This window comes from Hyperolius riggenbachi, chromosome 7 (assembly GCF_040937935.1).
Source record: "Hyperolius riggenbachi isolate aHypRig1 chromosome 7, aHypRig1.pri, whole genome shotgun sequence".
Classification (NCBI taxonomy): domain Eukaryota; kingdom Metazoa; phylum Chordata; class Amphibia; order Anura; family Hyperoliidae; genus Hyperolius; species Hyperolius riggenbachi.
The window spans coordinates 155763176-155787951 of record NC_090652.1 but is presented as its reverse complement, the minus strand read 5'-3'; the positions used below and the strand labels follow the sequence as shown (position 1 = coordinate 155787951).

General features: G+C 46.3%; 1 protein-coding gene across 1 annotated transcript in view; it reads right to left on the bottom strand.

The window, feature by feature from the left end:
- LOC137525697 (uromodulin-like) overlaps window positions 1–24776 on the bottom strand; it is a 61819-nt gene that overhangs the window by 33026 nt on the left and 4017 nt on the right. The window contains exons 3-5 of the mRNA XM_068246859.1: window positions 15749–15805; window positions 6682–6878; window positions 5254–5408 (exon numbers count right to left, since the gene is read on the bottom strand). Coding sequence (XP_068102960.1) covers window positions 5254–5408; window positions 6682–6878; window positions 15749–15805 — 409 coding nt within the window. The remainder of the gene's footprint in view (window positions 1–5253; window positions 5409–6681; window positions 6879–15748; window positions 15806–24776) is intronic.

The following is a 24776-nucleotide window of genomic DNA, read 5'->3' as shown; positions in this document are numbered from 1 at the left end:
CACTGTGCCCGAGAGGCGATGGGGGGCAGGGGGCAGGGGCGGCGCCAGGGGGGTGCAAGGGGGTGCTCGAGCACCCCCTAGAATTGTCCAAGCACCCCCTGGAGTGAACTGACTTCAGGCGTCTAAAAGACGCCAAGTCAGTTCACACAGCGGCAGCACGGAGCAGCAGGCAGGGCTACGGTAAGATGGCCGCCCGGAGCCCTGTTCTGCAGACTTCGAGTCTGCAGTGCATGGCTTCGGGCGGCCATTTTCCCGTAGCCCTGCTCTCTGCATGCAGGCAGGAAGTCTCGTCGTGACGTCGTGAAGGAAGAGGATCGTGGGCGCGCGGGCGCTGCGCGCCACAATGAGGTCGGGACTCGGGACAGGAGGTCGGGAAAGAAGGTCTTCTGGCTGTAGGTGAGTAAATGGGTTTTTCTTTTCTTTTTCAGGTGATGCTGATTGTGCATATTGGGGTCATATCTGCTACGAATTGTGCATATTGGGGTCATATCTGCTACGAATTGTGCATATTGGGGTCATATCTGCTACGGATTGTGCATATTGGGGTCATATCTGCTACGGATTGTGCATATTGGGGTCATTTCTGCTACCGATTGTGCATATTGGGGTCATTTCTGCTACCGATTGTGCATATTGGGGTCATTTCTGCTACCGATTGTGCATATTGGGGTCATTTCTGCTACCGATTGTGCATATAGGGGTCATTTCTGCTACCGATTGTGCATATTGGGGTCATTTCTGCTACCGATTGTGCATATTGGGGTCATTTCTGCTACCGATTGTGCATATTGGAGTCATATCTGCTACCGATTGTGCATATTGGGGTCATATCTGCTACCGATTGTGCATATTGGGGTCATATCTGCTACCGATTGTGCATATTGGGGTCATATCTGCTACCGATTGTGCATATTGGGGTCATATCTGCTACCGATTGTGCATATTGGGGTCATATCTGCTACCGATTGTGCATATTGGGGTCATATCTGCTACCGATTGTGCATATTGGGGTCATATCTGCTACCGATTGTGCATATTGGGGTCATATCTGCTACCGATTGTGCATATTGGGGTCATATCTGCTACCGATTGTGCATATTGGGGTCATATCTGCTACCGATTGTGCATATTGGGGTCATATCTGCTACCGATTGTGCATATTGGGGTCATATCTGCTACCGATTGTGCATATTGGGGTCATATCTGCTACCGATTGTGCATATTGGGGCCATATCTGATAACGATTGTGCATATTGGGACCATATCTGCCACCGATTGTGCATATTGGGACCATATCTGCCACCGATTGTGCATATTGGGACCATATCTGCCACCGATTGTGCATATTGGGACCATATCTGCCACCGATTGTGCATATTGGGACCATATCTGCCACCGATTGTGCATATTGGGACCATATCTGTCACCGATTGTGCATATTGGGGCCATATCTGCCACCGATTGTGCATATTGGGGTCATATCTGCTACCGATTGTGCATATTGGGGTCATATCTGCTACCGATTGTGCATATTGGGGTCATATCTGCTACCGATTGTGCATATTGGGGTCATATCTGCTACCGATTGTGCATATTGGGGTCATATCTGCTACCGATTGTGCATATTGGGGTCATATCTGCTACCGATTGTGCATATTGGGGTCATATCTGCTACCGATTGTGCATATTGGGGCCATATCTGCTACCGATTGTGCATATTGGGGTCATTGGACGTGTTTTTTGTTAAAATCTGCTCACATTACGTGTATTTTCTTGAGAAAACCTGCACAATTATGTGAATTTTCTGGGAAAAGGGTCACCAAAACTTGGGCCCTCTGTCTTTGCGTTGCACTTTTAAAGGGAACCCGAGGTGAGAATAATATTGAGGCTGCCATATTTATCTCCCTTTAAGCAATACCAGTTGCCTGGCTGCCGTGCTGGTCCTCTGCCTCTTATTCTTTCAACCATAGACCCTGAACAAGCATGCAGCAGGTCAGGGGTTTCTGACAATATTGTCAGAACTGACAAGATAAGCTGCATGGCTTGTTTCTGGTGTAATTCAGTTCACTACTACAGCCAAATAGATCAGCAGGGCTGCCAGGCAACTAGTATTGTTTAAAAGGAAATAAATATGGCAGCCACCATATCACTCTCACCCTGGGTTCACTTTAAATTACAGTTAGCCCCGCCCTCATCCGGTCATGACCACGCCCATTTTTTCGCCGCGGCGCGCTACGCGCGCCGCAGGTTGTAGCCACACCCATTTTTCGCCGTCAGCTCCCCCCAAAATTGGTCCAGCACCTGCATAGCACCCCCTAAAAAGATTTCCTGGAGCCGCCACTGGCGGGGGCCTACACCCCGGATGCAAGAATTGGTCGTTAGACATCAGGATCTGGTACGTCTGTACCCTAAGGGAGCTTATTTACCAAGAGCGTGGACTGTCCTGTTGTAACTGATTGAACTAGTGTAACCTAGTGCGTCCTGCTGCACTTCCACAATATCTATTTTTCAGAGAACTGTACACAAAGTTTACTATAGACTGTGAGATATCAGTATATAGAGAGTTTGTGCAGATTTTTGTGTCAATAGAGTGCGTTGTGGGACTTTGATAGCACTTGACACGTCTGCCAGATAAATGGTGAGCGCTGTTTTCAATTTCTATTATTGTGTCCAGTTTACAGCAGTTTGAGAAGGAAGCTGCACTATTTAGTGATTTCTTAATATGTCTGAGACAGTTCTGCACGGATTTCTAAAAACCTACCAATATTTTGTCTCAGACACTCTTGATAAATGTCCCCCACTATACTGTATATACTCATTCACTCCTGTGTGAATGCTCAACTGAAATCTTTACAAACAGGACCATAGTAATGGATGCGCTACTGGAGTACCACGGAGCTTAGGTGCGAAAAGAACGGTAATATTGCCATGCATCATGCGTGCACTGTAATATTGCCACTGTTTCATGAATCAAAGCCAATAGTCATTATTTAATTCACCTTTTCTCATAAGTTTTGTTCTAGGAGATGATTTTTCATCCTCTGTTTAAAATAACTGTTCAGTACTCCACAACTTAAAAGGTAACAAGTAGATTAAAAAGTAGTGTCGAAATTATTCAATAATTAGAACAGGGGAGGACTGGGACCTTTTGGCCTGGGGGGAAAACACAAACTCGAGGCCCGTTTTCACGGCAGCCCCAGCCCAAATGACATCACACACGTGCCCCACGTGCTATATGCTGGTAGTCATGTGGGAAATACAGCAAGGACATCCAAGGGACAGCGTGACAGGTAAAGTATAAATGCACTGGCACTGGGGGGCGCATAATACATTTTGAGTTACAACAGTCAGGGTTTCTATCTCTTACACAAGTCCTGCAAGCAGCCCTTCTGGAGTCTAGGGACTGTCAAAAACTTTTTAACCTAGACAATATCTTATGTAGCTGTGCACATGCAGTTAACAATGGTGAGAGACTAGACAGATTTTTCCCCACGGACCATGCAGGCGAGCCTCTGCTCTGTATCATGCTGTGTATATTTACTAGCTTGCCTGCAATTGCTCTGTAATTGGGCGTTTATTTCCCTCATTCAGCCTAGTGTTTCACATTGCCTTATACAAAAACCTGAATTCACCAGGCACAGTGCCAGCCCTAAATCATTAAATGAGAGGCAGCCTGGGGGGAAATCTCCCCCCTGGCCAGTCCTCCCCTGATTTAGAAGTATTTTCCTGCTTGCTCGTGACTTAAAAGGCATGTTATTGATAATGTGTGATACCACCTAGGAGAAAACTTAGGCGATATAGTGAATTGAATAGGGGCAACAGAAAACAGTAGAAATACCTTAAACCTGAAACTTCTGGATTGTGTGCTAAATTCAAGTGACACTGCAAAACCTACAGGTTTTATCTGAGCAACAATTATAGCAACTGTGTATTTACTGGTGATGAGTGCAGAGACTAACTACGGATACTGACTAGTTTGCACATTATAGTAATAGGCGAACCCAGAATCTATTACAATCCAATTTGGTTGTACTGAGCAATTCATTTTGTTATTGTACTTTGTACATCATCCCCGTATTAGCTATAGAGGTTGATCAAGGGCTGGTGCACTGAATTTTGTACTAATTTGGCATGCCCTACCTTTTACCTACAGTAACAACCTGCTAATGGCCTGGGATAGGAGGAAGTGAGGTAGAGGCCAGGTGGGAGATAGACAGTATGTTTTGGACTGTGGAATTGTACAATCAAAAGTGAATACTTAGAGCTAAATAACATGTGTACTTTTTTTAATTTAGGAGGTAAAATACAAATGTTCTGCCTCCACTGAAAACAGAAGCCAGTGCTCCACTCTCAGAGCACAGACTCCATCTTCCCTATTGTGGCGACCAGAATCACACAGTAATGTGTGCCATACATATCCTGTCCATTGACATCTTACATATGCTGAAGTGGATCCACAGGACATACAGTATCCATACATTATATGAAGTAAATGTCTCATTAAGTTGAGGGGTTGCCTGGTGGATGAAACTTAGGTCACAAACTTCAGGAAATGGGAGAAGAAAAGGGAAATAGAAAACACCAGGAGCGCCAGATAGTGTAGTATTTTGAGGCAATTAAATAATGTGTGAAATAAATACTACTTACAACCCTGGGTTGCTGTTAGGCAGTCACAGTACCATGCAAGTAGAGAATTCTATCTCCACGCAGATTGGGTATTTTTATCAGCATAGGTTGGGTCCCACTCCCCTCCAAAAAAGAACCACCGGATAATTATAACGGGACACCCCTGAAGGAAGGGGAAAACTGTACACAAAATGGGAGGAGGCACCCTAATGTAGTATGAAAGGGGTAAACGTGGGTAACAACCAATCTTACCTCAGGTGGGAGGTTTAAAGATAATAATTTTATTGGACACATGAAAAGATGATGCATTTTGTGGGACCTTCCTCAGGTCTACAGTACAACCTAAGTTTACCCATTGCATATGCATACTACTTTGCCTCCTCCCATTTTGTGTGTGTCTCCTTGGTAGCATTGTGGAGATCATCATGCGACAGGTAAAAATAAAAAGACAATAAATACATGAAAGTTTCCTGGTTCTTTAAATACATTTGTTCTGCTGTTGGTTAAAATTTCTGTTAAAGGTAATTTCAGGATGTCTGGTGAATAAAAAGAAAAGCTAAAATGAAAGGTGAACCTATTGGATAGCTTCAGGGACACGCACATAAAAATGGTAAGTGGTATGTTTACCTCAAATCAGGCCATAAGACTCCAGGAAGAGAGACATTCATGTTCAATGGATATGAACAGGTGACATTAATAATGATGGCCTCTCTCCATATGATTGCTTGAGGATCTGGTGGCAAGTAAATGTAATTCTTATAAATGGCATGAGTGCCAGTTACCTTTAACAAAACATAAGTATATTAGAGATAAATCATGATATGTGATAAATCAAAACTTCAAATACAAATACTTCCTAGCTCTGAATAAGCATTCAGTCATCATCTGTGTAGCTTCTTTATTAGCTTAAAGCGTACCTGAACTCAGAACTTCTACTCTGTTTTAAAAGCTACACAACAGCATAATAACCTTTAAACAAAAACGTTTCTTTGTTACAGCTGATACAAATCCTGAAATACATCTGCACTATTTCTTCTTCCTGACTCATGGAAACAGACATATTGTTACCATACTGTGCTTTCAAATTAGCGTATTTGCTTATCTGCCATGGCAGTCACGTGACACAGGGGAGAGATCAAATTACAACTTGTGAATAGACACAAATGAGGAGGAATTAGACAGGCACAACTCTATTAAGACATACGGGATGCATTTTATATGTTTTCCTTCTGTCCTGTGCAAGAGTTCAGGTCCACTACAACATTTTGAGAGTAAATGGTCAGAAGCTTCTTCACTAGCCTTTCCTTGCAGCAGTAATGCCCACTGCATTCACAGGACCAACGTTTTTCAAAGTAAATCTCAAGTGACTATAAATGTATGAGATAATGAACATTAGTAGCAAAGAAAGGCGGGGAAAGGGACATGGAGGGAGGAGAGAGAACAAACAGTCAGCCACAGAGTTAATTTCAATAGACATGGGATCTAAACAGAGCTTCAGTTTTTTTAACTGGCTGTCACTATTGGCTTGGCTATCCCATCCTTATTATGATTGGTGTCCACTGGCTGCTGCAACACCTCCTGCCCCATGCACAAGGCAAACCTAAGCATTTGCCTAGGGCCTGGAGAGAGACCAGAGGCATGGTGGATGCTGGCCCTACCACCCCAAACCAAATCTTACCAAAGGAGTAAAAACAGGAAAAGAGCGGTCCTGAAGATATCTGGATTCAGATAGTATGTTTTTGTTTGTTTTTAAACTTTTCCAAACTCACAGGTTTGCTTTATGCCCAGCCCAATAGGTGTCTGCTCCTCATGAAAACGATATCTGATACAAAGCTTATGCTGGACGTAAAAGAGAGTATATGAGGAGAGGTGAATACATTTTTTCAATTATAGGCTGCCTCCAATATGCAGATGTGTCTCCTGATGCCATGGCAAGAACTGCCCTGTGTACCTCTGCCTGCCCACAAAAAGTAAAGGAAATAAAGGAAAAGGCACATACGTAAATCTCCAGTGAAAATCACACTGTTTTTCACTGCATAAGACCAAAATACTTACAATAAGCTCAGTTCCACATATGCCTTGTCCTAGCGACCACGTCATATACACAGACTCATCATCATAGGGAAATCCAGTACACCTTCTGTCCAGCAGATGAACGGATGTAACATCAATGTTCTTTTGTTTCAGTTTCACGGCATCCAGGGTAACACTTATCCCACTAGGGGAGCAGACAAGTTCAGAGCATAGGCCACCTGGAATGGAAAATATGTACATGTGTTCAGTTTAAATGGTAAATGTTTCTACATCTTTGAAGTCGGCTAGTTCACTATTATGGCAAGTACGTAATGCTTTGCCTTCTTGAAAATGGAAGTAATCCCTGCCGATCGTTAGGAGTTCTCTAAATAGACCATCTATGATGTACCACTTTGGGACACAGCCATGCAACCATGCATGAGACATCAGTTGTATCAAGCTATTCATAAAAGGAGGGAAAGGGATAGCCTCCCAAGGGTGGTAGCTCACAAATAATAATCTTGATCATTTTAAAGTCCCACAATTTTGGAAGCTATCTTTCAGGCAGGGAACACACTTGACTTTCAGTTTTCTGCGCGCGTTTTTCTGCATACTTTTTCTGCACACTAAGTGTGTTTCCATGCAGGAAAACGCACGCGTTTTTTCACAGCAGCTGATGTAATTGATACAGAAAACTGCCAGAATGTGCAGAATCAGGATGCAGAATGTCAGTTTTTTTTTCTGCGCGCGAACAACACAGTAAGTGTGTACTAGCACATTGATTAACATGAGTTCTCAGTTTTTCTGTGCAGAAAACGTGCATGAAAACAGTCAAGTGTGTTCCCTGCCTGACGCATTTAATACATTTTATATCGTATTTGCTAGTACTTGCTGTAACTATTGGGTGCTGCAACTCAGACGTCTGATTATTTGTGATCTGCAGAATCACCAATAATACAGACGCTATACCTGATTATGTGGTGATCTGCAGTATCACCAATAATACTAGTATAGCTAGCTAAGAGTAAGGTGTGGTGTTTGGTGCAACAGTATAGACTTCTCCAGAGGAGCTGGAGGGTTTACCAACACAAATAACAATACCTTTACCAGAGGAGCTGGCAAAGTACTAATAATGAAAGAATTAACGAAGTTTGGCTAAACCTTACCAGAGGAGCTGGTAAGGTACTAACAGCACAAATGAGTGAATAGTTTAACTAGACCTTGCCAGAGGAGCTGGTAAGGTACTAACAGCACAAATGACTGAATAGTTTAACCAGACCTTGCCAGAGGAGCTGGGTACTAGCAGCACAAATGACTGAATAGTTTAACTAGACCTTGCCAGAGGAGCTGGTAAGGTACTAGCAGCACAAATGATTGAATAGTTTAACTAGACCTTGCCAGAGGAGCTGGTAAGGTAATAGCAACACAAATGACGGAATAGTTTAACTAGACCTTGCCAGAGGAGCTGGCAAGATACTAACAGCACAAATGACTGAATAGTTTAACTAGACCTTGCCAAAGGAGCTGGCAAGGTACTATCAGTCACTGGAGCTATGCAAGTAAGTCTGAACCTCACCAGAGGGGCTGGTAGGTTCTAATAGCTAGCGCACCTCACCAGTGGCAAGGGCCCACTGGTGAGTAGAGTAGTCAGACAGGCAAGGTTCGATAACAGGCAGGTAGAGACAGTACAAAATCGGCAGGCGAGAGAGTAGTCAATATCAGGCAGAGATTCAGCAACTTAAGTCAGAAAGACAGAGGTACAGAATCGTTCCAGCAATAGCAAGGCCAGAGAGTAGCCAGAATCATACACAGGTTATCAGAGTACAATGTAATAATAACTAACTATAGATAGATGTATATCACAAACACTGCATATACATCTATCATCAACAGGAACCTCACTAGGTCTGAGCGCTAACACGAGTGTATTCGCAACAGCAGACAAGTTGCCAATGATCTGTGAAGGCTTAAGAAGCCGAGGAGAGCCCAGCGCCACGCCCCCTAGCAATCAGCCAATCCGAGCGGCGCGAGTCACTCCTGACGTCAGCCGACCGGCAGGTCAGCTGACGCGCCTTCTTCCAGCATAAAGGTCCTGTCTCCGCGTGCACCCGCGTGATACAGAGACCCTATGAGCAAGAGACAATGCCGTTCCCGGCGTGCTGGACGCCGCCGGGACGGACAAGGCCTGCGAACAGGGAACAAAGGCGGCTGCGGGCACAGCCTGTGTATCCGCAGCCGCCATAGTTTCAGATGTTACAGTACCCCCCCTCTAGAAGAAGACTCCGGACACAAACCACCTGGTCTATCAGGGTGCAATCTATGAAACTTCTCCCTGAGTTCTTCTGCATGCATGCGAGAAAGTGGTATCCAAGATCTCTCCTCTGCACCATACCCTCTCCAGTGGACTAGATACTGTATGGAGTTACGCACCACCCGAGAATCCAAGATCTGCTCTATCTCGTACTCTGCTTCTTCATCAATCACCACATTTTTAGTTAGCTGTTTAAAAGTATTATTTGTATAATTTTTAGTTTTACCATTTTATTTTGCTACAAACGTATTTCTGTTTACACGGTACAAAGATATTCTCTCTGCCAATAACTTACATAGTTTGAATATGGAATTGATGATAGTGTTCACTTAAAGTGGGATTAAACTCAAAATTATATTTTTCCTCTAAAACATCGAGCAGAGCAGTCTATATCATGCACCTTGATTTTTGATTCACACCCCCAGTGGTGTGTCTGTATCACTACTAGCACTTCATTATCCCTCCGGGTCTCCGATATTTGGGGTGTTATAGGTATTTCCCCACCTGGTTTTAATTGTTTTTAGTTGTTTGTATTATATTTCAATAAAGGATGGATTTTTGCATTACTATTATGGTACTGATTTGGTGCGGTTTTTGAGGTCATAGCTGCTTCTTTTTGATTGACATTGACTTCCATTGGCCATTCTACACACTTCAGGGTACTTATATAAAGTTTAACTTTAGTAATTATTTGTGGATGGTGCTCCCCATTTGTTGTTTGGCAGAGTAAAAAATTCACATGAAACACTTTGATGTCATTTTAATGCATATTTGCACTCACTGAATCTAACTGATATAAAAGTCTGCTGTAGGACACATTACCAGATTGTAAAGTAGTAACTGAGTAAATAAAGGAGATACAATTCAGATTAGTACACTTGCAACACAATCTGATCATTTTGGTAAGGCAATGGCAATCATCAATTAACAGTAGGCTTTATTTTTCTAATGACTTACAAAAAAGATTTTTTGGGGATAATCTAACCACAATAAAAAAAGTTTTTTAAAAAAACGTAAAGTGCACCTGTAAGGAAAAAAAAGTGCCCTAAATGGGTTCTCATCTCAATAGAGGGAAGCCTCTCGATAATCTAGAGACTTTCCCCATCCTCCTACACTGGGCTGTTCAGGGCTGCGTCCTTCGAAAGGCTGTCGACAAGCCCTTGTCTACAGCTCAGGCAGTAGTACGGAACCAATTAGGCTTTGTTTTTTCCACCAAAGCCTGAATGGGTCCATGCTACTAGGCAGGTGCAGTGTGGCTGTGCGCTTGCATGCTTTAGGGGTCTCATCGCTTGAATGGTCTGGCGGAGGGGGACAGGGGAAGCCTCTGGAGGGTCGGAAAGCATTTCTCTCTCGAGGAAAGTTTTCTTTTTTTTTCCTTAAAAACTCACAGGTTTACTTTAAAGCATAAATGTGGTTTGATTAAGGCTTCTGTGCAGTGGTGATCGAATACCACTTTTCACTATCTGGAACTAATTCGGATCCAGATACCCAGATATCCGATCTAGGTCGGATATCCGAGTTTGAAATTTTGAAATCCGAATTGAATTCGGATATCCGGCTGGATTCGGATATCCGGATTGAAAACCGGAAATTGTCTTTTGGAGGCTTCTTAACCATTTTAGAAGCTAAAAACATCCACCCTCCCTGGTCTTCCAGGGATTTGTAGTATGTCAAAAGCAAGCTCACATACATTGGCCAGGAATCGAACATAGGTCAACTGCTTGGAGGGCAGCTATGCTCACCACTATACCACCAACCACACACACAGCAAAGGACAGCACTTTGAAGTCTGGAAGATTCCAGGGCAAGGGTGGGAAGGATGAAAAGCTAGGTGGCCATGCAACCATTCCTGCTAACCTAATGCTTACTTATAGACAGTCATACGAGACACATGCCGGGTGCAGGGCTGTGTGGTGAGTCAACACATTGGCTTAAGACTTTACAAAATCCAATACTCCAATATGGGGAAGCTTCTCTGTTTGCTGTTTGCTGTTTTATTTTTGTTTTTAAGTGTGGTGTCACAGTTCACTCATCTCTTCAACCACAAGAAAGGCCCAGGAGTAGTCTTAGCTACCATAATATCTATGTTACGGCAGGGCCCTTATAACACTTTCTCTTACAGAGCTATGGAAACTATTTTGCCCATGCAATAAAGCGAGGTACAAAAATGAAATCATACCTAGCAGAGGATGGTTTTGATCCATCAACCTCTGAGTTATGGGCCCAGCACACTTCTGCTGCGCCACTCTGCAGTCTGCTTACATGTGTATACAATCTTCAAGTTTAAGAAGGGTACATTAGTTCCCTTCACAAAACACAAAGCCATCCCTGGGTGGGCTTGAACCACCAACCTTTCGGTTAACAGCCAAATGCACTAACCAATTGTACCTATGAATACCTATGTACTTAAGCAGGATTTATACAGGTTTTATAGATAATTGAGATTAAAGGCATATTATGCAGCCCGCCCGCAGTTTCCTCCAAGTACTGTCGTGCCTATGCCTAATCACAATAGTGAGAGGTATAGACTTTACACCAAAAGTAGATTTATTCCTCCGCCCATATATCCAGCGGTTGAAATGTTTATTAACAATGTTGATGGTGACATTAAACGCTTTATTGCTACTGATCCTGTGGATCATACTCCACATAATCTTTGCCCTATGGAACGGGAGGCCTTGATGGAACTATCTCAGAGGAGGGATATCACCGTGAAACCAGCCCATAAGGGAGGGGCCACGGTGGTATTGGACAGTGACTATTACATAAATGAGATTCTACAACAACTCTCTGATGAGGGAGTGTATAAGAAATTGTCGCTTGATCCGTTGTTTGCATTACAGAAAAAGATTAAGGTCATCTTGGATGACGCTTTAAAGAGAGATGTTATTGCTAAGGATCTGTACAATTATTTGTCTGTGTCACATCCACACACTCCCGTCCTCTATACTCTCCCAAAGGTTCACAAAAACCTATTGAGCCCCCCGGGTAGGCCTATTGTGGCGGGTACAGGGTCCATTTTTGTGCCAGTGGCAACCCTGCTTGATAGGGTATTTAATCCATTGATTAAGAAAACGGCGGCCTATATAAGAGATACAGGGGACTTCTTGGAGAAACTGTCGTCCCTTAATGTAGGGGAGCCTAATGACATCATTTTAGTTACATGGGATGTTTCTAGCCTGTATACATCAATACCACAGGAGGAGGGTATTCAAACTGCCATGAATCTCATACGTGAAAGTGATATTTATGATGACCAACAATTACAATTTTTTGAGAACCTTTTTCACTTTGTTCTTGAGAACAATTATTTTCGTTTTCAGAACTCCTTTTTCTTACAGCGGAAGGGTACAGCCATGGGGTCCAATGTCGCTCCGTCTTTCGCAGTTGCATTTATGAATCAACTGGAGGTCAACTCCATTTTCTCCAATGTGGCGTTCACCACCCACTGTGTGGCGTGGTGGCGCTACATTGATGATATATTTGCGATATGGTGGGGCGACATTGGTTCCCTCATGGCTTTCAATGAGTACCTCAACGGCATTCGTGAATCAATCACTTTCAATTTTGAGCATCATCACATCCAGGTCTCCTTCTTGGACACCACCATCCATTTGTCTCCTTCTTGGACATCACCATCCATTTTGAGAACAATGGTTTTTGGTCTGATCTTTACAAAAAACCCACCGATCGTAATCAACTTTTGAGGTTTGACAGTTATCACCATCCCAGAGTTTTTAGTTCCATTGTTCGCAGCCAGCTGGACAGGGTCGAGCGTATTGTTGGCCCTGCCGATCTGGCTGAGAAGAGGGAACAGGAAATGTGTCGTAAATTTTCTGAGCGGGGTTATCCGACTGACTTCATTAATAAATGCAGGGATAGATCCGAGGTTAAGGTCCAACACGAAACGTTTACCGTTTGTATGCCAGTACCATTCCCTTTCAGACAGAGTCCATGCTATTCTTAAAAAACATTGGCATTTGCTGACCAATGCATACCCTCATGTTGAGGAATTTCTTACTCCGCCTTTACAGGCATTCTGTAGGAATCCCACTATTGGTAATAAGATAGTGAGGGCGGATATCCAATCTTCAGGTACGGTCCATATGGCCCCGATTCCTAGACATGTGGGATGTTTCCCCTGCTTGTCTTGTTCAGAATGTGTTAACATACTTAGGGGAACCACATTCAGAAATTCCGCAGGAACAAAGGACTATAAAATTCGTTATTTTTTGACATGCGTAACGAATTTTGCCATTTATATTATTCGTTGCCCCTGCGGTCTCCTGTATGTGGGTGAAACTACCCAACCTGTTAAACGGAGGATCTCACAACATAGATCCACTGTGAGATCTGGCACCTCGGATTTACCTATCCCCCGACAGTGTAGAGAAAGGGGACACTTTTGTGATGACCTCAAATTTATGGTTATAGATCATGTACCCAGGTTACATAGGGGTGGTGACCGCTCACTTGCTTTAAAAAGGAAGAAAGTATTTTGGATTAATGAATTGGATACGTTAAGCCCACAGGGTTTGAATCATGATTTTGACTTACACCTCTTTCTTTACATTTTTTTGCAGGTTATATATGGACTTCTTTGCATTCTACAGTCATGAAAGGGAAAGAAGGGCATGGACTATACCACATGCAAGGGAAAGCTGCAGGATGACGTGAATATGTTTTGTTTTATTTTGTTTTGTGATTATAGGGTTAATTGCCTGAGCAAATTAAGCTTAATGAGATTTCATGTGATGTAATTTCCTGCTGCTATGTGCTTATATGCATTGCTGTTTCATTTGTATGTTGGCTTGACAAAGGACAGGGAGTGTCCGAAAGCTTGCTGCTTGTAAACCCATTTCTTTGCTCTGAATAAAAGAGCTGGTGTGCTGCAAACCACTGTGTCTATTGCTGTTACTCTGTGGAGGTGGGCACCTCCGCTGTTTGTCTGCACACCCATACATTAGGTCCTGAGTGCTGCTGACCCCTGATTGAATAAATGATTTGTATGTGTAGTACAGCTTAGAAAAAAAGCATTAGTAGCAGAGACACAAGTCTAATATTGTTTCTAGTAAAGGAAACTCCAGTTGTTATCTATGCAAATTAGCCATTGAACTCCAAGACTTTCAAAGTTGCAGAGAATTCTGACAGACACTTGAGATAATAAGCTTTAACCACCCTGGAGTTCTGATTAAATCGCCAGGGTGGCTGCGGGAGGGTTTTTTTTAAATAAAAAAAAAAAACTATTTCATGCAGCCAACTGAAAGTTGGCTGCATGAAAGCCCACTAGAGGGCGCTCCGGAGGCGTTCTTCCGATCGCCTCCGGCGCCCAGAATAAACAAGGAAGGCCGCAATGAGCGGCCTTCCTTGTTTTGCTTAGATCGTCGCCATAGCGACGAGCGGAGTGACGTCATGGACGTCAGCCGACGTCCTGACGTCTGCCGCCTCCGATCCAGCCCTTAGCGCTGGCCGGAACTTTTTGTTCCGGCTACGCTGGGCTCAGGCGGCTGGGGGGACCCTCTTTCGGGCGATCGGGCAGCACACGCGGCTGGCAAAGTGCCGGCTGCGTGTGCTGCTCTTTATTTCATGAAAATCGGCCCAGCAGGGCCTGAGCGGCAGCCTCCGGCGGTGATGGACGAGCTGAGCTCGTCCATACCGCCCAGCTGGTTAAAAGACAATGTATATTTTTTTCCTCTGCAGGGAAGAGCAGGCTAGTGAACTTTTGAACCCATTTAGAATGCTGAGTAGTGTCTAAACTGCAAATATTAGAGAATGATGCAAGGATATAAAAAAAACTATATAACTGAAAATACAAATATTAGAATATTTTCTTTGCTATTAAAATTCTAGTAATTATCCGTATTACACAACCAATTAATTATATCATAATTTTTTTTTGCTTCAGTGTCTCTTTAAGGGCTCGTTTCCACTATTGTGGTGCAGATTCGCCTGGATTCCACAGCTGATGAAATCGCATGCGGATGCGATTCCCCATGCATTTTTTGCCGCGAATTCGCATAGGTGAGGGTATATGCGATTTTAACCATGTCACTGCCTGTGTGAATTTACATTCGTACCTATGCGAATTCGCGGCAAAAACGCATGAGGAATCCGCATGCGATTTCCCTATTAAATACATTGCATGCGATTCGCATGCATTCCACTCGCAGGCGAATTCTGCGGCTCTTTTGTGCGTTTTTTCACCGCTGAGAAAAACGCACCTCAACAACGCTACAGTGGAAAAAGGCCCAATCCATTTGCATTACATGTGCGAATCCGCATGCGTTGGACGCATGCGGATTCGCGGTAGTGGAAACGAGCCCTCAAAATTATCAAGATAATGATTTGTGAGCTACCACACTTAGGAGGCTACCCCCTTAACTCCTTTTATGAAAAGCTTGATACAACTGATGTCTCATACCCCCCGCACGTGGATTAGAGAGGGAAAAATATACTGTTTTGTTCATTAAGCTTATATTTAATACAAATACTTTTGCATATAAATTTATGCTGGTATGCATGTCATTTTGTATATAATACTGTGTATTTTGAACAATAAGTAAAGTGGGTACAAACATTGGTTTCTATCAATTGTAACTGAGATTGTACCGGTAAATCCAAAGCTGTGTCATTGTAAATGGGATTAGTGAAAGCGTACAGTACAATGAGTCTGTAGACATGCGGCTAGAGAGAAGACTCTGTGAGGTCCTTTCCCAGTATTATAGATAATACATATTTGAAGTGTTTACTCTGTTCTCACTATAAGCTTATTTGCTTATCTATAAAAATGTACGATACCTGTCGCATCACAGAGAGATACAGTTTGAATGTCAACCACTCCACTGTCCAAGAGAACTAGAAAGAAAATAAACACATTTTAGTACTTAATATTATCCCATCATCAAAAAAGTTGAATGGATTCCTTCACTCGATTCAGGACCACTTTTATTTAACATGGTACAAAATTACAACAGGTTAAAAATGACCACCTGGCTGATAAATAAGGCTTAAAAAAGATCAAGATGTCCTGGTTGATTGAGTAACTGCATTTGTTGCTGCCCATAGAAATGACACTGTTTGAACTTGGGTAACTGTTTTAGAGGTGACAAATGCTGTTGCTGCCAGGAACAGATCACTTTTAGGTAGTTACTGGGTAGTGGCACTTGCACCTCCTTGCTCACTGAGGTGCTGTGCTGCCTACCAAGTAATAGCTGTCACTGTTCCGCTTGAGGCCTAGAGATAAGGCAGGGACCTATGAGTAAATGAGTCTCTCCCTGCATCAGAAACAGCTCTTTTGCATATTGCCATTTCATAAATGAGGCAAAGGCCTGCATTGAGGGCAGTACAAACAGTACTGCTATATGTGTCCCATGGAGAGTCTGGGGCTGAAACAGTGGCAGCAGCACACGGTCCCCAGCTGAGAGTAAAAGTAGCCACTAAAAGTGGCCATTAACGGTTCAATTTCTAGCAAAAAATCGTTCAAGCGATCACTAATTCTGATCGGAAGAAAAACCATTCACTACACCATCAACAAACCGACCTTTGCTTCCTATCTATCACAACCAATCAAGAAAATCCAAATTTTGGTTTGACAAAAATCCAATTGGATGACTATCTATCTATATATGTAATAGACTAAGTGCCTCAACCTTCAAGCAAGAAGAAGAAGTAGCGCCCTGCCCCCAGGGCTGGTCCAAGCAAGAAGAAGGGGCTGGTCCAAGCAAGAAGAAGAAGTAGTGTCATATCAAACCAAAGGCAAAGAGGGATAATTTGCATATTCAGTATCAGTGCATTGTGGGTAACCACAAATGTTCACTTATAGCTGAATTATTGCAGATTTGCTTCTGTTTTAAGAAGAAAAATTACACCAAGCTTTGCCTTTTTTAGTCGGAGGGCTTTTTGGTCTCTTTTATCCTCCTATACATTTTTAGTAGTTTGGGTCACCCTGAGCTGCTTGGTTACTCTGTTGTACTGGTCCAAGCCCTATCTCATACAGCCATATCAATCCCTGCTAATTACTGATGAGGACTGATAGTCTGAAATAGGCTGTCACATGTGGGTTTGATATGACTGTGTCAAATTTAAAGCTATAGGGCCTGATTCACAAAGCGGTGCAAACTGTTTAGCATGGGTGTGCTAAACAGTTAGCACGTGAAGTGCCATATGCGGACTTTTGCGCAAGCAAATGCCGCGATTTGTGGCAAAAGTCCGCGAACGGCACTTCACGTGCTAACTGTTTAGCACACCCGTGCTAAACAGTTTGCACCGCTTTGTGAATCAGGCCCAAAGGCTTGCTTGACTTACCAAGGGTGAAAAGAAATAATTTGCATATTTAGAAGCGGTGCATTGTGGGTAACCACAAATGTTCACTTATAGCTGAATTATTGCAGATTTTCTTCTGTTTTAAGAAGCCAAATTACACCAAGATTTGTCTTTTTGGTCCCTTTTATCCCCCTATACATTCTGAGTGGTTTGGGTCGCCCTGAGCTGCTTGGTTACTCTGTTGCACTGGTCCAAGCCCTATCTCATACAGCTATATCAATCCATGCCATGTACAGATGAGGACCAAAAGTCTGAAACAGGCTGTCACATGTGGGTTTGATATGGCTGTGTAAAATTTAAAGCTATAGGCTTGCTATACATCAGTGGTTCTAGATCAGGCATGGGCAAACTCGGCTCTCCAGCTGTTATGGAATTACAAGTCCCCCAATGCATTTGCCTTTATGAGTCATGACTGTGGCTGTCAGACTCCTGCAATGCATTGTGGGACTTGTAGTTCCTTAACAGCTGGCTGGCCGAGTTTGCCCATGCCTGTTCTAGATGCTTGCTTGGGTTACTAAGGGTGAAATGGAATAATTGGCATATTTAGTAGCAGTGCATTGTGGGTAACCACAAATGTTCACTTATAGCTGAATTATTGCAGATTTCCTTCTGCTTTAAAAAGGCAAATTACACCAATACAGTGGGCAGCATTGCAGGAAGTGAAGACAGTGGAACGCACGCTGGAACGTGGAAGAGGTGAGTCATCCCCGCCCGCTGCCTCTTACTAATAGTGGTGGCTGCTACTGTGCTTAAGCAGGAGGGGGAGTGCACATGGGGGACCCAGGTCAGGGAGGGGGGGTTCCTGCTGAGCTTAAGCTGGAGGGGGAGCGCACATGGGGGACCCAGGTGAGGGAGGGGGGTCCTGCTGAGCTTAAGCTGCAGGGGGAGCGCACATGGGGGACCCAGGTGAGGGGGGGGTTCCTGCTGAGCTTAAGCTGGAGGGGGAGCACACATGGGGACCCAGTTGAGGGGGGTCCGGCCCCCCTCCCCACCGCTGTGCTCAATACCCCCTTCCTGGCCTCTACCCTCTTATGCGGCGTATGCTACGCCGCGGATCAGCTAGTTTTTTATAATCGTTCATAATTGATTGTGCCCATCAACTGAGATTATTTTCAACCAATCTGAAAAGAATTTCTGATCGATCAAATGATTTTTCACTAGAGATTGGACCGTTAGTGGCCACCTTTACTCTGAGCCTGCTGTAAAGTCCCATGGCACAGCCTCTTTAAGCTGTGAGGGTTTAACCAGCAGACTCCACTGCCGCCACTTTTTGTTTGCAAACTCTGCACCCCAACACAAGTGAGGCCCTGCCATCAGCATAGGCAGTACTGGAGCTGTCTACCACACAGGGCCCACTCCCCACTCGAGGCTCTAGGTGAGTGCTACAGGTTTGATCTGGGAATAAAGCCAGGGGATTTGCACAAGGATGAAAGAAGAACCATCAGCCCACTTACCAAGAAATATGGAAGGTTAGTGATGCTCAAATACCCCTTTTTAAAATTCGAGTTTGGTCGAATTCGAATAGTAAATTATTCGAGGTCAGTCGAATATTCGAGTCGAATAATTTTTACTATTCGATTCGACCTCGGACTTCGAGCTCACTATTCGAGTCGGTATTCGAGCTAACTATTCGAGCTGACTATTCGAATTGGCCTTAAATAGCTTCCAACACTTGTTTTGAGGGTGAATGATGCAAGAAACCTCTTTTTTTCCAAGTAACAACAGCAAGTGATTATGTGGGGATGTTCCTTTAAAAAAAAATGTGGAAAGAGAAGTTGTGTCCTTAATTTTGTTCAGTAGTGTTACTGTATATACTTGTTCTTCTTCTTCTTTATCTTTCTTCTTCTTCTTCTCGATCTTCTTCTTCTATATCTTCTTCTTCTTCTTCTTCTTCTTCTTCTTCTTCTTCTTCTTCTTCTTCTTCTTCTTCTTCTTCTTCTTCTTCTTCTTCTTCTTCTTCTTCTTCTTCTTCTTCTTCTTCTTCTTCTTCATCTTCTTCTTCTTCTTCTTCTTCTTCTTCATCTTCTTCATCTTCTTCATCATCTTCTTCATCTTCTTCTTCTTCTTCTTCATCTTCTTCTTCTTCTTCATCTTCTTCTTCTTCATCTTCTTCATCTTCTTCTTCTTTTTCATCTTCTTCTTCATCATCTTCTTCTTCATCTTCTTCTTCTTCTTCATCTTCATCTTCTCCTTCCTTTTCAATATCGTCTTCTTCTTCTTCACGTATTTCTCTTTTCAATTTTTTTTTTAAAGAAATGCAGCTATTTTTGAGCGTAACAAATAGCTGGTGGGCGCATGCATGTTGGAAGCGCCATTGTATGTGCTCCCTGGCAGTGGAAACACAAAGACAGCAGGAGGTAAATTCAGCAGCAGGAGGAGGAGGATGAGTGTGTGGCAGCAGGCAGTCAATGAGGCAGGCAGCTCGCCGTGACATAATAGCCCTGGTACCTAGCGGTGATACCAGGGCTGTAAATAAACACAACAGGAGGTCCCAGACAGCGGTCGTGCAGCCCACATTGTGTCCAATACACAACTGGGACAACACAGTTTTCAACCCGGGCACCTCAGAAAAATTAAACCTTTTTTTTTTTTTTAATGGTTTGTTTGGTTTTGGTTTTGCAACCAATATAGCTATTGTTTGACGTAATAGCTGGTGGCAGAGTGGCAGCAGAAGGTAATTCTGTGTACCCTGGCAGTGGGAAACACAGACAGACAGCAGCAGCAGGAGGAGGAATGGAGGAGTAGGCGAGCAGCTATTGTTTGACGTAATAGCTGGTGGCAGAGTGGCAGCAGAAGGTAAATCATCTGTGTACCCTGGCAGTGGGAAACACAGACAGACAGCAGCAGCAGGAGGAGGAATGGAGGAGTAGGCGAGCAGCTATTGTTTGACGTAATAGCTGGTGGCAGAGTGGCAGCAGAAGGTAAATCATCTGTGTACCCTGGCAGTGGGAAACACAGACAGACAGCAGCAGCAGCAGGAGGAGGTATGGAGGAGCAGTGTGAGTGTGGCAGCAGGTAGGCAGCGTGACATAATAGCCCTGGTACCTAGCGGTGATACCAGGGCTGTAAATAAACACAACAGGAGGTCCCAGACAGCGGTCGTGCAGCCCACATTGTGTCCAATACACAACTGGGACAACACAGTTTTCAACCCGGGCACCTCAGAAAAATTAAACCTTTTTTTTTTTTTTATGGTTTTTTGGTTTTTGGTTTTGCAACCAATATAGCTATTGTTTGACGTAATAGCTGGTGGCAGAGTGGCAGCAGAAGGTAATTCTGTGTACCCTGGCAGTGGGAAACACAGACAGACAGCAGCAGCAGGAGGAGGAATGGAGGAGTAGGCGAGCAGCTATTGTTTGACGTAATAGCTGGTGGCAGAGTGGCAGCAGAAGGTAAATCATCTGTGTACCCTGGCAGTGGGAAACACAGACAGACAGCAGCAGCAGCAGGAGGAGGTATGGAGGAGCAGTGTGAGTGTGGCAGCAGGTAGGCAGCGTGACATAATAGCCCTGGTACCTAGCGGTGATACCAGGGCTGTAAATAAACACAACAGGAGGTCCCAGACAGCGGTCGTGCAGCCCACATTGTGTCCAATACACAACTGGGACAACACAGTTTTCAACCCGGGCACCTCAGAAAAATTAAACCTTTTTTTTTTTTTATGGTTTTTTGGTTTTTGGTTTTGCAACCAATATAGCTATTGTTTGACGTAATAGCTGGTGGCAGAGTGGCAGCAGAAGAAGGTAATTCTGTGTACCCTGGCAGTGGGAAACACAGACAGACAGCAGAAGGGCAGTACACAGCAGCCCACTGTAGGTGTAAAATGTGTGGCTGCAGGCGACGTAATAGTCAAAGTGAACCAGGCTGGCTTAGTGAGCAGGAGCCAGGAGGTGGTAAAGGGTGGTAAGGCACATTAACGATGGTTCCGGCAGCCAGTTCATGTCCCCCTCTCGCCGACAACAGGGGCCAGGAACTCGCCTTCCACCCACGCCTGGTTCATCTTGAGAAACGTCAGTCTGTCCACAGACTTGTGAGACAGACGTGAGCGTTTCTCGGTGACCACGCCACCAGCTGCACTGAAGCAGCGCTCGGACAGCACGCTGGAAGGGGGGCAGGACAGCACTTCCAGGGCGTACTGCGCAAGCTCGCTCCAGATCTCCATGCGCTTGACCCAATACTCCATGGGATCAACAGGGGCATCGCTGTCAAGCCCGCTGTACGACCCCATGTAGTCAGCCACCATGCGGGTCAGGCGCTGGCTGTGACCGGAGGAGGATGCTGCTGCATGCATCTCCTCTCTAGTCACTGCTGCCGGAGCCTCTACAGTCCTGTAGAGCTCGTGGCTGAGAGACAGCAGGTCTGTGGGGCGCTTGCTGCTGCTGGATGCAGGCACCTGCTGCTGCCTCTGTGCTGGCTGCTGGACAGTGGGGGTGGAAGGCTGGGGGAAGGCTTCCTCCAAGCGCTCAACAAGGGCCTGCTGCAAGCTCCTTATTTGTTGCGCTGGGTCTCCTCCTGCAGGCGGCAGGAACTGGCTCAACTTCCCCTTGAGGCGTGGGTCCAACATCATGCTGATCCAGATGTCCTCCCTCTGCTTCATCTGGATCACCCTGGGGTCCCTGCGCAGGCACGTCAGCATGTGCGCTGCCATTGGGAAGAGGCGGGCCACGTCTGCTGGCACATCGACGTCAGTGCTGTCCTCATCCTCCTCCTCTGCCGCCTCATCCTCTCTCCACCCCCGCACCAACTCAGCTGCGCTGTGCTGATCCCCCTCATCAGCAGCCAGGTCAGGGACCTCCACCAAGTCCTCCTCCTCCTCCCCCTCAGAGGTGGACTGCGCAGCTGGTTGCCGCTCCTGCTGGTCCAAGGCTGCCGCTCCCTGTTCCAGCAAAGCATCGAGGGCCCTGTTCAGCAGAGAAACCAGGGGCACCCACTCGCAGACCATAGCATGGTCCCTGCTCACCATGTTTGTGGCCTGCAGGAAGGGAGCCAGCACTAAGCACACCTGCTGCATGTGCCTCCAGTCATCATCGGGGACGATGGACGGGATGTTGCTGGTCTTGTCCCTTCTCTGAGCTGCGGAAACAGTGGCCAGGGCAAGGTACTGTTTGACAGCGCGCCTCTGTTCAACCAGACGCTCCAACATCGCCAGGGTGGAGTTCCAGCGAGTCGGAACGTCAAGGATCAGCCGATGGCGTGGCAGATCCAGCTCCTTTTGCACGTCTTCCAGGCTCGCACAGGCTGCAGCCGAGCGCCGGAAGTGACGCACAACATTCCTTGCCGTTTCCAGCAGTTCGCCCATCCCCTGGTAGGTGCGCAGGAACTTCTGCACCACCAGGTTCAGCACGTGGGCAAGACAGGGGATGTGGGTCAGGTTTCCCCTGTCTATTGCGGCAACCAGATTGGCCCCATTGTCGGCCACCACCTCTCCGACTCTGAGGCCTCTGGGGGTCAGCCAAATCCTCTCCTGCTCCTGGAGTTTGGCCAACACATGGGTTGCCGTCAGCTTGGTCTTCCCAAGGCTGACCAAGTGCAGCAGCGCTTGGCAGTGGCGGGCCTTCACGCTGCTGCTGAGGCGGGGGGTTTGGCCAGGTGTGCCGGAGGATGGCAGAGGATCGGAGGAACCTGCTGCAGTTCCCCTGAGCCTGCGGGGTGGCACCACCCACTGTGTTGCTGCTGCTGCTGTGCCCGCTGCTGCTCTCCCATCCTCACCCCCTTCCACCAAGCTGACCCAGTGGACAGTGAAGGACAGGTAGCGGCCTGTCCCGAAGCGGCTGCTCCAGGAGTCCATGGTGACGTGGACCCTTTCACCAACCGCGTGCTCCAGCCCTCGCTCCACATTGGCCATCACAAAGCGGTGCAGTGCAGGAATGGCCTTGCGGGCAAAGAAGTGTCTGCTGGGGAGCTGCCAGTCTGGGGCTGTGCAAGCAAGCAGCGCACGAATGTCGCTCCCCTCCTGCACGAGCGTGTACGGCAGGAGTTGGGAGCACATGGCCCGTGCCAGCAAGCCGTTCAGCTGCCGCACGCGACGGCTGCTGGGAGGCAGAGCCCTAACCACCCCCTGGAAGGACTCGCTCAAAAGGCTCTGGCGTGGCCTTTTGCTGACACGGGAATCAGCAGACACAGCAGAGGAGGCCACTGAGGACTGGCTGCCAGAACAGGCCTCAGTGTCGGCGGCAGGAGTTGCAGAGGGGGGAGGAGCAGTGCGTTTCCGCACTCCTGCTGGTGCTGCTGGAGGAGCAGGAGGGCGGGTGGCTGCTGTTGCTGCTGCTGCTGCTGAAGGCTGTGCAGTGATGGGTGTGGTGCCACTGCCAGCAGCAGATGCCTTCAGCCTCTGGAACTCCTCATGCTGGTGGAAATGTTTAGCCGCAAGGTGGTTGATGAGCGAGCTGGTGCTGAACTTTAAGGGGTCTGCACCTCTGCTCAACTTCCGCTGACAGTGGTTGCAAGTGGCGTACTTGCTGTACACAGTGGGCATGGTGAAAAACCGCCAGATTGGTGACAGAAACTTCCCCCTACGGCATGGAAGCGCTGCTGCCTGTCTCCCTGTGGTGGTTGGGGGGGGGGCTTGGGTGCGGCTGGGGGTGGTACTGGCTGCTGCTGCTGCTGCTGCTGAGCCTGAGACACCAGCAGGCTGTGGGACGCTGCCAATGCTTGCAATGATGCGCCTCCTTGCAAGGCCCACAAGCGCATCCTCCTCCTCCTCCTCAGAGCTGCTGAGGACGACATCCCCTGGAGGTGGTGGCACCCAGTCTCTGTCTGTCACCGGGTCATCATCATCCTCCCCCTCCTGAAACATGTCCTGCTGGGATGAGGACCCCCCAAACTCCTCTCCTGATGCATGGATGGGCTGCTTGACTGTCGCCACAGTCTTGCTGTCCAATCCCTCATCCCCCAAAGTGCCCATCAGCATCTCCTCCTCAAGATCGCCAACAACAGCAGACAATTTACTCATGATGCCTGGGGTCAAAAGACTGCTGAATGACAGGTCGGCGAGTGACGGTGAACTGGCCTCCTCCCCAGACCCTGCTGGGCGGCTGCTGCGAACAGGGGTGGTGGTGGTGGTGAGGGTGGAGGCCTCGGATGCAGAGCTGATGGCGGGCTGCTCATCCTCCGTCATGAGTTGCACCACAGTGTCTGCATCCTTTTCCTCAATGGGACGTTTCCGACCCGGCTGGAGGAAAATGGGAGCAGGTGCTACACGCTGCTGCTGCTGTGTCTCTGCAGCGTGAGTTGCAGATGCTCCTGCTGGGCGGCGCCCAAGGCGTCCACGGCCAGTGGCTATGGGAGGAATGTTAGCCACTGACGCTGCTGCTGCTGCTGCGGAACTGTGCATGGTGGCGCGCCCGCGGCCGCGGCTTGCCACAATGCTGCTCCCTCTCCTCCTGATTCCCTTGCTGCCCTTCCCCTTGCCCAAACCGCGCTGGCTGCCACTTCCAGACATCTTAAATGTTTTGGGCGTATAGACAAAAGTTTTGTAAAAGGGCGGGTGAAAAGTGGGGTACTT